Consider the following 12,978-nt stretch of genomic DNA (forward strand, 5'->3'; position numbering starts at 1 on the left):
CTAAGAGACCAAAAATAGTATGGTTTATATCTCAATGGTTTCTTTGCATAAGAAACCATACTTTGAGTGTGGTTTGTTAGAATGAACAGAAAAACCAGACTTTTAAGAAACATGGTTTCTTATACTCATTTAATTTTCAAACATTATTAAGGCAAAGAAACCACTTTTCTTAAGTAAAATGGTATGTTTGTTGGAATCAAAGAAATCACATATGTAAGTAGTGTGGTCTCTTTGATCGTTAATTTTTTTAATTTTTTTATAATATAATTTTTGGAAGTTATCTTTCCTTGTAAACTGCCCATGGTCTACGCTTAAACCGTCATAGTAAAATTAATTCTATCAAAATGGAAAAGCGTACAATACAATTATACAAATCAATTCCTAATATTCTTCATTCATTTCATCTAAAGTTCTTAGTCTACAAAATTAATGAGTACCAAGTAATTTAATATGATCAATAATTGAAAATATAATTAAAAACATTATATATCCATCTCAAAAATACAGAAGTATATGACTACTCTGTATCTGAGTTTGAATAATCCTAAATGTGTTCTTAACGGATTGTATCCCTTTGGTTTTCTCTCTCCTTTAGAGGATGTGAGTATGTGACATTGCGGTGTGTGCTGCACTATTACACTGCCCCCTGTGTGGTTGTGTCTGTAATCTCCTACCTGTATGACGTTAAAACAAAGATAACCTAGTTAATCCATCAGATATAATCAATGAAGGAGGAAAGGAATATAGACAACTGTATCTCACGTTTCACAATTGTTCAAACATTTACCCACTGAATTATTTAACCAAATCATATGTCCAGAAATAAGTTCTCAAATTAATTAATAAAAGAAATAACTAAACATAAATAAGATTTTAAAGAAAACAATAAATCAACTCTAAATCAATCACGTAAAACCACCATCAAAATTAAAGGAAACATCCCAATTTACTTCAAGGTTGCAATATTCTACAAATATAAAAAAAAAAAAAGTAAATTTGAAAAATTTTAAACCAATCTTGCGCAGAAAGAAAAGCATTTTCATTTTCTAATTACAAAATCAGGCCCCGATTGGAGTTGTTCGTTCAATTGAATCTCCTTTTAACATAAAATTGAGATGCATTTGGTTATTAAGCTAGCTTACCTCCTCCATCATAATAACCCAATAGAAGGCAGTAGTATCGGATTCGCCGGATCGAAAGTAGTTGACAATGGATTTAACTCATAAAGCATAGATTCAAGTCAAGTAGACAAATCTGAAGCATTATATTGAACCGTCGCATAAGCTAATTGAGAAAGATCATCCTCTCTAACATTCCTCATAGTTTGCTCAAGTTGTTCTAGCTTTTGTGCGATTTTCTCCATGTCTGATGACCTCACCTTGTACCCAAAAGAAAAGGTAATATAAACTTAAGGATAAATTGCGGTCAATTAATAAATAAGTAAATAAGTGGAAGAAATAAGGTTAAAAGATTACATGTTCCGCCATTGTTGAGTGTTGCTTCCAGCAATAATAGAGGCGGCATGTCAAAAAAAATAAAAAATAAAATGAAAATTAAGATAACAGAGGCGGCAAGGAGGAGGGAGTGAGAGAAAGATGAAGAATACGAAACCCTACTTTGATGGACTCTCGATGCTACCACGTTTAATAATTAGTTTCTGATTTTTTTTATTTTTTATTTTTAGATTTATTTCAATTTGTGTCAGATTATTTATACGGAGTTCACAACATTTGTATAAAAAAACGGATACCACTTTTCATTTAGATGTGGTTTCTTTGATCCACTTTTCATTCAATTATTAAAAAAAATATTTATATTTATCTAAGATACCATATTTTTTTTAACATTTGGTATCTTATTAATTTTCTAAGATACCATGTTTTAAAATAGTATGGTTTCTATACATAAGAGACCTATAAAGTGTCTTAAAAGGTTTCTTATTAATGGTTTCTTAGCTACTTTTTGTAGTAGTGCATCATGCATCATGCTCTAGAAAGAATATACGAAGTATAACTCTGAACAAGTACGTTAAGTTATACTCCGTAGTCCGTACTACGTACATGATTCAAAATAACCCCTTAAAAAAAACGTACATGATTCACAATAAATGAATTTTTTTTCATTATTTATAATAAAAAATACAATTAATACAAAATAGCATTGCACACTGCATCCAATCTTTTTGACAGAATATACATACATAATGCAAAGAACTTATAGTCGGCATAATGCATACATGTCACGTTGGGTCCTTTCTTTTCATTTGTACTGCATGTGATGTTTAATACGAAGTATAATTCTAAATATTCTTCATTTACAAGATATGTCGTTTGTTCATAAATTTAATATGGTCATGTTATCGTCTAACCATGCTCAATTCTTCAATGAATTGAATACGAATGAATCGATTACTTAACTATAAATCATATTAGCTCGATCATGTATGCTTTTTTTAAAATTTACAGAAGTCAATTATGGTACTGATGCTGAACTAAACATATCTTATCTAATCAAATATTCCAAACATTAATTTTTCCATTATGCATATAAGTTTAGTTTAATAACACATAAATTACATTGGAAGGAATTTTTGAATCATTTAAAAAAATTTCCTAGAGTCCCACTTTGTTGCAATCTTTGACCTTAGACCTTGACCTAACTAGATCCTCTAAAAATGTCAATAAAGACTAATGGAGAAAATGCTGGAAGCAATTAGTGCACGTGTCAAAAATATAGCCGCAAAGTACAAATCCCAAGTGATAGAGACATGAGTCACGTGTCAAATGATAAATGGGATACCTTAAAAACTCGTTCCCCAACTATCTTGCGCGGGACAAGAAGCCTCAAGTTTAGCTTTTCACCGTCTTCTAGAACTTTTTGGAAGATAGGGTAACAACAAATTACCCATTGTCTTTTCTTAATCATTTCATAATTAATTAATTGTATTACCAATTAGCCATTTTGTTGCTAGTATAATAGACTATAATGTTTTTCCTATTCGTATTTTAAGATTTTACAACTATTTAAAGGGTATAGGCTTATAAATTTAACAATTTAATTAGCTAGTCCTTTATAGATAAACGGAGCACGGTGTATTATTTATCACTCTGTATTACGGAGTATGCATGATACCAGAAATTATATTTGAGAAACCGTTACAATATGTGTTCTTGTTATTTACTCCGTATATTTTTATGATATAAACATTTTTTATTTTATAATTTTACTAACAAGAAAATAAAATTAATGGTCAATGAAGATCTTGCAAAATGTAAATGTCATTATTAAAAGATATTCCGTAGAAAGGAGTAGATTATGAGAAGTCTGGTCACTTAACACTACAAAATGTCAACACCGGAGGCTTAGGTTTTTTAAGGAAAGTTGTTTTTTACGGAGTAACATCGTTACAATATCCATTTCCATCTAACATTATAGTGTCACTTCTATAAAATGTATCGTATGCTATAATAAATACTTGTATTCTGTATTGCTACATATATAGGGGCAAAAACATAAATTATACATTAGGGGACCAAAACTTAACATACAAATTTTACAACAATGTAAAACAAGTTTTAAAGCTAAAAAATCACTTGAGTTATGGTAGACATGCGCATTAATATGCAAAGTATTTAATTATTAACCCTATCATGGGAGAGGCTATGACCCCATCAACAACCCCTAATTCAGCCCTTGCACGTATACAATATAATAAATATGTAATATGAGTTCTAAACTGGAAAATACTCCTCCCTTTTTATTAGTTGTTCCATTTTTTTTTAATGTCAATATTATTCATCCACTTCACTTTAACCATTGTTTGCTATTTACACATAATTAAAGTTGGCAAAGTGCCAAGTCAATGTGAAATAAGTTTTTTAAAAAATAGAGGAAATGTTTGTAAATCTAAATTATGAGATTTATTATTCCCGTGATTCAAAATAATTGTTAAAATTTGAGTATTACAAAAAGCCAAACAAAGAAATTCGACTACAAAAAGCCAAACGCAATTTTAATTGGAGAGTTCTAGACTTCAAGCTAGGGTAAACTCATTGTTGTATACATATTCGATCATGACCTACCTATTTAATCTATCGAAGTTTGCAACCATAAACTGGTAAATCAACTATGGCATCAAATCATTCATTTGTTTTTTTGAATTTATATTTAGAATCTTGAAAAGTGTATAGTCAAAGTAGTTCCATTTAGCCTTACATTTTTCTAGTATTGTTATAGGGCAAATATACAACTTACAACCTTATAAATTTGTCACTTTGTAAATGACAACCTAATCTCATATTTCTTGTAAATTGCGACTATAAAATTCTTATTTTTGGGATCAAGGGCCTAAAAAATGACGTCATATTTTGATCTAACCCCATTTATACCGCATTACCAACTTGCCAAAACATATGGTTTATACAAGTGTATACTTCTGTGTACTTTCCTGTCAAAAAAAAAAAAAGTGTATGCACATGTCGTTAACAACCTTGATTTTACCGTTTATCTAACTCGTGTTGACCTAAGAAAGTTCGAGATGACACGTCTAATACTTTAATGGTGTTACCATAAGATCCGAGAAGATCTTTTTGGAGATCTGTGGTGGGTGTTTTAAAGGGTTCCTAACCGATGTTTGTAATACTTGCATTCAATTTGTATTTGGATATTCTATAAGCATCCAAATGTGTGATAGTGATTCTTATAAAGGATGAAAGGGCATGTGCTATAGTATATAACTTTCGGTGAGAGGTCTTTTTAGAGTCCGACATAATTGACACAAATTAATAGTCTTTTGTGTGTTATTATTAGCTTTTTGGTTCACTCCCATCCTCTACTATCTACAACTAATATCTACATGTGGTTCAGAGAACTCAATTCATATCTTCCTCCAATCTATGATATGTTCTTTATTTAGTTTTTTCGTACATGTGGGGGCGTTCGCACCTGTCTATCTTCAGTTGTAAGAGTCTTGTTCTATTGCTCCCTCTACCTATGATTTAAGAGTATAATCCACATGTGAATACTGGACTTGTCATCCCACATTGGTTGAGGATAAAACCTTATCACTTATATGAGGTCAGACTTTCCTCCGATGTTGACTCGACTTGGCTTAGTAGAGTTTATTATGGTATCAGAGCCAACAGTCTTGACTCATTGTTTGTTCCAGAAAGAAAGGGCCCAACGATGTTGAAGAATTTGCAATATGGAGAAGAATCGATGATCTATTTGAAGCAAATGAATGTCGAAAGTAGGGCTTAGCCTCAAGTTAAGAGGGTCCGAGAAGGGTATGACCTATCCAGACAACAAGCTTAAGCCTGAAGCTAAGCTTGCATTTATAAACTGTAAACAAGTGGATTGTGCAAATATCAGAATTCAGAAATCTGTCTTTGCTAATTGCTAATGGTTAGAGGTTGCTTGCTTCCAACTGACCTTATTGCATAACACAATGATCCAATCATCTGTTACTTTACAAAGACAGACAAGTAAGAAGCTCAAAGTATCTGATGGGCCATTGTCAGCTTGTCCGTTACACTACATAAAAACCGAAATGAACAGAATTGTATACAACAATGTGAAGATCAGAAATGAAACAAGAAGTATTCTTGAAAATCAAATCTTCGTGTCATCCATTAATGTCCTGTTCCTAATCACAAACTCAAAGACTCTCAAAACTAGCCACTCTGCCCAATAGAGGAACTCTTAATTCTTTCCTGCAAGACTGTCAGATTCCTGAAGATAGGAATGCAAATACAGAAATAATGGAATAAACCTTCGATCAGGAAAGTATTTGAAAGAATAAGCTATGTTCAATCATACCACCCATGAGCCTTCCGTAAAAAGGGAAGACTCTAGTATCTGGAAGCATATTATGTCAGGAGAATTCGAGAATAATCTGTAAAATTCGTCTATGCCATTCATTTGAATGTCCCTTCTGCCAATCTTTCACAGGTTTGTTTGTAAGCTGATCAACCACGCTATTTCTTTGAAATCCAACCATAGAAAAAGAGGATATAACTATACAAGTTAAGTTGTATCGCCCCTTCTGTCAAATTGGTAAAAGAATATGCTGAATTGCTGATAATATTCAGGAAACGCGAGCTTGCAATGTTTTCATGTAGGTCGAGATTGTAGGGATTAATTCAGTTTCCAATACAGACAATCCCCTGTAAGAAATGTAGTTGGCTATCCTCATTCTGATCAAGGACCTGATACAGAAGGGCTCGAGTAAGAATACAGCAAAATCAGAAGTGGTCCAAGCAATGAAGTCAAACATTTTATCAAATTGTAAAGAAGTGGTCCAATCAATGAAGAATAAGAATTACCTCCATCTTGGATATGGAGGGATTATTCAGGATATAGCAATGCTATTCTTTGTGAACTTTGTAATGTTCCTGCAACAAACTGCTGTAGAAACCAGAAAAATATGGGTACTCAAGGACAGTAGCACGAGTATTGTGATTGTACAAAAAAGGTGTGAGAATATAATTCAGACTCTGTATTCAACCATCATTTCCTAGAGAGAAAGAGCTTCAGGAAGTCAAGCAATCTCTAATACAGTTTTATACATAAGCAGTTTGAACAAACCACAAAACTGAGAAAGAGCTTCAGGAAGTCAAGATTGTTCACCAAAAGACAAATCACCAAAAATCTCCACACGAACAAGTTCCATTTTTGAACAAATGAAACCGAACAGAATCTCTCACAAGTATGTCTCTCTGTGTAATTTTAGATATGAATTTTGTTGCAGCGTGGCAATCACCACAAACCCTAAGATTCTTAACCACACGTATAGGTAGGCCAGGCGGTACAAACATCAACCCAAAAACAATTGCGAGTCTCTCACTATGATGCTTCAGTATTCGTATCTTTTCAGAATCCTCAACATCATGAAAAACAGATTTCAGATCAGGTTTATAACCTGCCTCAATCATTTTTAGGTTCAAATTTTCCAGTTCAACATATATCTTGTCCAAATAAGGGCTGGACTGATCATCAGCAGAGAAAACATGTACTTTATTCTTAAACTTAATCCAACTATAACCAGGCTCCTTCCTTATTCCTTTATCTCTCATTCCTTTCCTCAACTGAGAAACACGTTCCCAATTTCCTTCGGCAGCATAGAGACTGGAAAGTAAGACATAACCTGCAGGGTGTTGAGGATCTAGTTCGAGTAAAGAATCAGCAGCCCATTTTGCAATTTCCATGTTACCATAAACTCTACATGAACTCAGGATTGCACCCCAAGCAATTGCATCGGGTATGTAAGGCATTTCAGATATAAAACTCTTGGCTTCTTCTAACTTTCCTGCACGGCTGAAAAGATCTATCATGCAAGTATAGTGATCAGGAGTTGCAACTACACCGTGTTTTTTCACCATCAAATCAAAATACCGCTTTCCTTTCTCTACTAAACCCGCTCTGCTACATGCTGAGAGAACACCAACAAAAGTAGCTTCATCAGGTTTAAGTCCATGAGAAAGCATTTCCTCAAATAAATGCATTGCTTCACGCGCCTTCCCAAATTGGGCGTACCCAGAAATTAACGCAGTCCAAGTGATTTCATCCCTGACATTCATCTCTGTGAACAATTTCAAGGAATCTTCAATAATTCCACATCTTCCGTACAAAGTAATGAGCGCATTTGAAACAGCAACAGAGGATAGTAAACCAGACAATAAAGCTTGATTATGAAATTGGGAACCCCCTTCCAAACAGGCTAAATCAGCACACGAGCTAACAACACTTCCTAATGTAATTTCATCTGGTTCAATAGTGTTCTTTTTCATTTCGAGGAAAGTTTTAATAGCTTCCTCAGATAGTCCACACTGACTGTAACCCACTAACATCGCGGTCCATGAGACTGTATTTTTGTGGGTCATTCTGCTGAATACTGTCCTTGCATAGTTTATGCACTTACTCTTGCAATACATGTCAATGAGAGCACTACCAACAAAAACGCTCTCTAAAAATCCTGTTCTAATTATATAAGCATGAAGTTCTTTCCCTTCTTTCAAGAGTCCCATTCTCCCACAAGCAGCTAAGACACTTCCAAAAGTGAATTGGTCCATGGAGAAACCTTCCTTTCTCATCTTTCTCATCAGAATTACAGCTTCCCTGTCAAACCCATTTTGAGTTAATCCTGTAATCATAGTTGTCCATGTAATTGAATCTTTATCTGGCATACTATGAAGCAAACACCACGATTCCTCAAACATCCCAAGACGCGAAAACCCTCCTATCATTGTATTGTACATCACCAAGTTCCTTTCTGTCGCTTCCTCAAAAACCCGATGTGCATCATGTACAAATCCCAACTTAGAATACATATCAACCAATGGATTAGCCACAAACACATAGGAAAGAAATCCACACTTTATAATTTGTCCATGAAGTTGCCTACCCAAATCAACACAACCCATATTCGATGCCAATATAAGCATTGTCGAAAATGTTATCCTATTTAGGTTCATAGTTCCTTCATCTAACATATTCTTATAAGCACTCACAGCATTACTGTATTTCCCACAATTTGCATAACCTGAAATAAACGCATTCCATGCAATACCATCTTTGCTAGGAATAGAATCAAAGAACTCTAGCATTTCAACAAGAAGGCCAGCCTTAGAGTAAGCTGAGAGTAAAATGTTCCAGGAAAAAGGATTTGGTTGAGGCATTTGATCGAACACCTGGCGTGCATAAACAAAATTTCCGAAATGAGTGTATGTGCTGATAAGGGTGTTTGATAGAAAAGTATGTGGGTGTTTCTGGGTTTTGATGATGAAGCAATGAAGCTTCTTTGCAAGTTTTAAATTTAGGGTTTCGCAACATTTTTTAAGGAGTAAACAGTAGGAGTTGGAAGTTGAAGACATGGTTTTTTGACCGTTAATTGTGGCGGGAAGGTATTTATAGGATTCTCATTTCTAGCCAATTTTTGGAATTCGTGGATTTTGAGGAAAATGTGTTTCAAATTAATCGTGGAGCTCTAAACTCTTTAAGCAAGGATACTATTTAATGTACCAATAAAAAAGGTATTTGTATTTTCTTTTGAATTTTCAACTACTTTCTTGAGTTAAGTTATTGACAAAAATAAAATGTTGTTTATACTATGGAAGAATAATTATCAAACATTACCTAATTGTCTACGGAGTATTTTTTTTTCTGAACAAATATCTAGTGGTCTAGCTTTTTTTTAAAATGAAAAAACTACATAATAAGTCTCGTTTCCTTGAAAATTATTAGATGCACTCGGGTGCACCGTGCACCAAATGGTATTTCTATGTCTATAGGTGATCTCCTCACATTTTCTCCTTATATGAAGGAAAAATGTAAGAGGGTGCACCTAATATACTCTATCGTTTCTTTTGTTAGCACTAACAAGCTGCATTATAATATCCGTCCACTTTTTCGTTTCATAGGCCCATTGCTACGACTCCCCCCAAACTATTTCCCTCATAATTTTTTTTGCCAATTATGAAACGAAAAACTGGACATATTCTATAACTTCGTAGTTGTTCACAAAGGAAATTAAACTTATTAGGTAGATTTAAAAACCCGGACATATTTAGTAGTTGTTCATTAAAGTTGGAACTTATGATGGATTCTATTTACCTAAATTTTCACAACTTATTAAAAGTTATTTTAGTTATAAATTTTATTTGACCAACTCTTATTTTTCCTGAAATTATCTTATCTAGATTTATCTAATTAAGGTAGATGCGATTTTCATTTTATTCACATGATTTTACACAAGTTCAATTTACAACCCTAACAAGTTCCAACAAGTTATAGAAATGAAATTATCTTATCTAGATTTATCTAATTAAGGTAGATGCGATTTTCATTTTATTCACATGATTTTACACAAGTTCAATTTACAACCCTAACAAGTTCCAACAAGTTATAGATTTTTTTTTTGGTCATTAATCCATCCTTTTAGTAGCCCTGCCCTCTAGTCACAGACTGGCAAGTTTCAAGACCAGTCACCCTGTGCAATATAGGAACTGTAAAATCCCTGAAGACAGTGTTGTGTGAAGAAACTGTGTTTTAATTTCACTATGTTGCCAAAAAGCTGCTTGAAAGTATTTTGTACACTAAAAGAATGCAAATACAGAAACATGGAATGAAAATGGAAGAATCTAGAGTTAGAAACATATTATGTCAGGAGAATACTCTGTAAAATTCGGCCATGCCCTTCTTTCAAATGTCCCTTTCTCCCAATCTTTACGATGTGTTTGTTTGGAGACTGATCAACAATGTTATTGCAACCTTAGAAAAAGATGATACAAGCTCAGTTGTATTGCCCCTTCTGTCAGATTGGGAAAAAAGAGGATAACATTCAGGAAACGCGAGCTTTTATGGAGGTTGAGATACAGGGATGAATTCAGGTTTTTTTTTTCTTTTTTTTTCCAGTTTCCAATACAATCACTCCCCTGCAGTAAATGTAGTTGATACCCTTGAACTATATTTTCCAAAACAGGAGAACCAATGGAGAGGAAGCTAGCTGATGGCGGGACTGTAGGCTTGTTGGCTCCACCAGAAGGAAATTTGTCCACAGGAAAGCCATTTATAGTCAAGGCTACTGGCAGTGAGAAAGTTGGAATACTGTAAAGAAACACGAGGAGGGTTTTACTAGTCTGTTTTGAGCAGATCGAAAGACTTCAATCCATCCACTCCTTGCAGCAGCAACTGATGCATCATGGAAGCAAAGCTATATTCTTATTCCAGCGGCGTTGGGAAATGGGAATACAATATCAGTAGCAGGAGGAACAGTTTATAGCTGATGCGTTCGTGGCAGCTTTGCCTCAGTGTGAGGCATTGGTTATCCTCAATTTGATAAAAGAACTGATACATAAGGGCTTGAAAAAGGTCAACCCATTTTATCAAATTGTAATGAAGAATAAGAATTATCTCCATCATGGATATGGAAGAATAATGAAGGACATAGCAAACTGGTGGTAACGGTATTCTTTGAAAACTTTCTAGTCATCCTAGATTAATTATCACAGTAGTACAGAGCTTTTAGTTTTTTGTGACTTTCTTAAGAAAGTGTCTGAGACAATAATTTACATTCAACAATCATTCCGAGAGAGAAAGAGCCAACTCCAATGTAATCTCCTGAAAGAATCAACTCCAATGCAAAGACAATTCTCTTCAAGACTCCAGTTCATCAAATCAACTAACATTACTGTCAACTATTAGCGCAAACCTACCCTCATAACATACTACACAAGAAGCCAAACTAATCCAATCAAGTATTCAATTCTTGTTCAATTCCCATTCCATCACACTTCATGCATTAAGCACCACTAGCAATTAGTCCAAGAATTGATGCATTTGGAATCCAAACTTATCCAAACTGGCACACAGCCACACATCATACAAACTATGCGAATTGGGAAGTCAATAACCTCGATTCTCCATTGACAATAGACAATTAGACACACTGTCATTGAACTACTACACTCAGCCACACTATTATTTCTTCTTCCCCTTATTTCCCCTCTCTTCCCTCAGAAACAATGTAATCAAAATCGAGCCATGATGCTTTAAAAATATTAACATATACAATAACAATAACCAAAACAAAACAAAAGAGAAACAAAAAATTCCACATACTTGTATAAAAGATTAAGCACAATCTTCCAGTAAAGCAGCAACCTTTATCAAAAACTCAGTCGTGATAACAAAACAGTGAACAATTTTCGATAACCCAATTCATCAAAAATACATCCCCCCCAACCAAATCCCCCCCCCCCCCCCCCCCCCAAACCAAATAAAGCTCAATAACAACAAAATTTCCGAATAAATTAATCAAAACTATTACTCAATAGAATAAATTTAAAAGTAGGAAATTACTAATTATGGATTAGATTCTTCAAGCAACGCTGATTGGCTGCTGTTTAGGAGGCTGAAAATTGGAATTAGTCTTATTAGCAGCAAAATCTTCGAGATTATAAACGACAGTGATGTAAAGAGAGCAACTTGGACAACGAGCAATTTCTTCGCCAAGGCGGAGATCATCCTTTGTGATCTGGAAAAGGTCGCCGCATGGACATGGGTATGTGTACGACTGGAGTTCATCGTTCCATTCCATGTCTTCGATTTCTACGTCGTCGTACGACATCTCTTTTCCTTCTTCTACGATGTTTCTATTTCCTCTAAGCTGAAGTTGTGTTTAACTTTTGGATGAGCAGTTTGAATTTATGGTTTGCCCCAATTTGATTTGGTTTGCGTAGAGTTGCAGAATTAGGGTTCTTGAGAAAGAAGTATTTTGGGGTTTATTTTGGAGGGTGATGTTGGCGGCTGGAGTCGGTTTATATTTTGCGCTCCAACACTTTACCGAATACTTTATCAAAAATTCAAAGTCAAGTTAAAAACTACAAGGACAAGTATTCGATCATGTGCCCAAAACAAATATTCGATCATGTCAAATGTCTTATAGCCTATAGGGTCTTTGGATTTGCAACCTATCGAACACCAAATACCAAACCTCTCAATTTTAACCGCTTTTAATCACTATGTCAAAACTTTATCGATGTTTTTATCTATTTTGCCGTGTCGCTTATAAAATTTTGATAATACGTTAGATTAATTGATTAAAGTTAGAATAGTGCTCAATATTTGTGTTTGGATTTCATTGTCGGGTTGCTCATATTGGTGAATCGCTATGTTTTTTAGCCATAATAGACTACAGGGTTGAGAATTCTAAATATGTATTTCCCATTCGCTCAATTTTAGTTGTAATCAGAGGAATGATTGATTTTGTAAGATTTATTTCAATGCATCTATTCAAAATAGTGACTTTAAAAAATAAAATAAAAATCACTAAGCACATGTGTTTGTACTCCCGTTCTTTGTGTTAGAAGTGATAATGCTCAAGAACTTTGTGAGGGTGATATGAAAAAGATATTCTTAGCTAAAGGCATAGAGCACCAAAGATCTTGTGTAGACACACCTCAGCAAAACGGTGTAGTTGAA

At 34.1% G+C, this 12,978-nt stretch overlaps 2 protein-coding genes and 1 long non-coding RNA gene across 3 annotated transcripts; all 3 read right to left on the reverse strand.

Moving 5' to 3' along the window:
* Positions 1 to 365: 365 nt before the first annotated feature.
* Positions 366 to 1,680, reverse strand: LOC110785387 (uncharacterized). The gene is made up of 3 exons (XR_002532605.2): positions 1,476 to 1,680; positions 1,143 to 1,378; positions 366 to 674 (listed from the first exon to the last, which is right to left on the reverse strand). It is a non-coding gene; the product is annotated as an uncharacterized lncRNA (long non-coding RNA).
* Positions 1,681 to 6,475: 4,795 nt separating this feature from the next.
* Positions 6,476 to 9,086, reverse strand: LOC110794475 (putative pentatricopeptide repeat-containing protein At1g68930). The gene has a single exon (XM_021999457.2). It carries the CDS (start codon positions 8,868 to 8,870, stop codon positions 6,639 to 6,641), a length of 2,232 nt encoding a protein of 743 aa, XP_021855149.2. The 5' UTR covers positions 8,871 to 9,086; the 3' UTR covers positions 6,476 to 6,638.
* Positions 9,087 to 10,024: 938 nt separating this feature from the next.
* On the reverse strand, positions 10,025 to 12,347 carry LOC110794506 (diphthamide biosynthesis protein 3-like). Its single transcript, XM_056829269.1, has one exon. The coding sequence runs from the start codon at positions 12,122 to 12,124 to the stop codon at positions 11,876 to 11,878; it is 249 nt and encodes an 82-aa protein (XP_056685247.1). The 5' UTR covers positions 12,125 to 12,347; the 3' UTR covers positions 10,025 to 11,875.
* Positions 12,348 to 12,978: the final 631 nt, after the last annotated feature.

Source organism: Spinacia oleracea, chromosome 5 (genome assembly GCF_020520425.1).
Source record: "Spinacia oleracea cultivar Varoflay chromosome 5, BTI_SOV_V1, whole genome shotgun sequence".
NCBI classification, from domain to species: Eukaryota; Viridiplantae; Streptophyta; class Magnoliopsida; order Caryophyllales; family Amaranthaceae; genus Spinacia; species Spinacia oleracea.

What these genes read in the sequence shown, in the direction of transcription:
- LOC110794475 (XM_021999457.2), bottom strand. Translation starts at nt 8,870, where the DNA reads ATGTCTTCAACTTCCAACTCCTACTGTTTACTCCTTAAAAAATGTTGC.
- LOC110794506 (XM_056829269.1), bottom strand. Translation starts at nt 12,124, where the DNA reads ATGTCGTACGACGACGTAGAAATCGAAGACATGGAATGGAACGATGAA.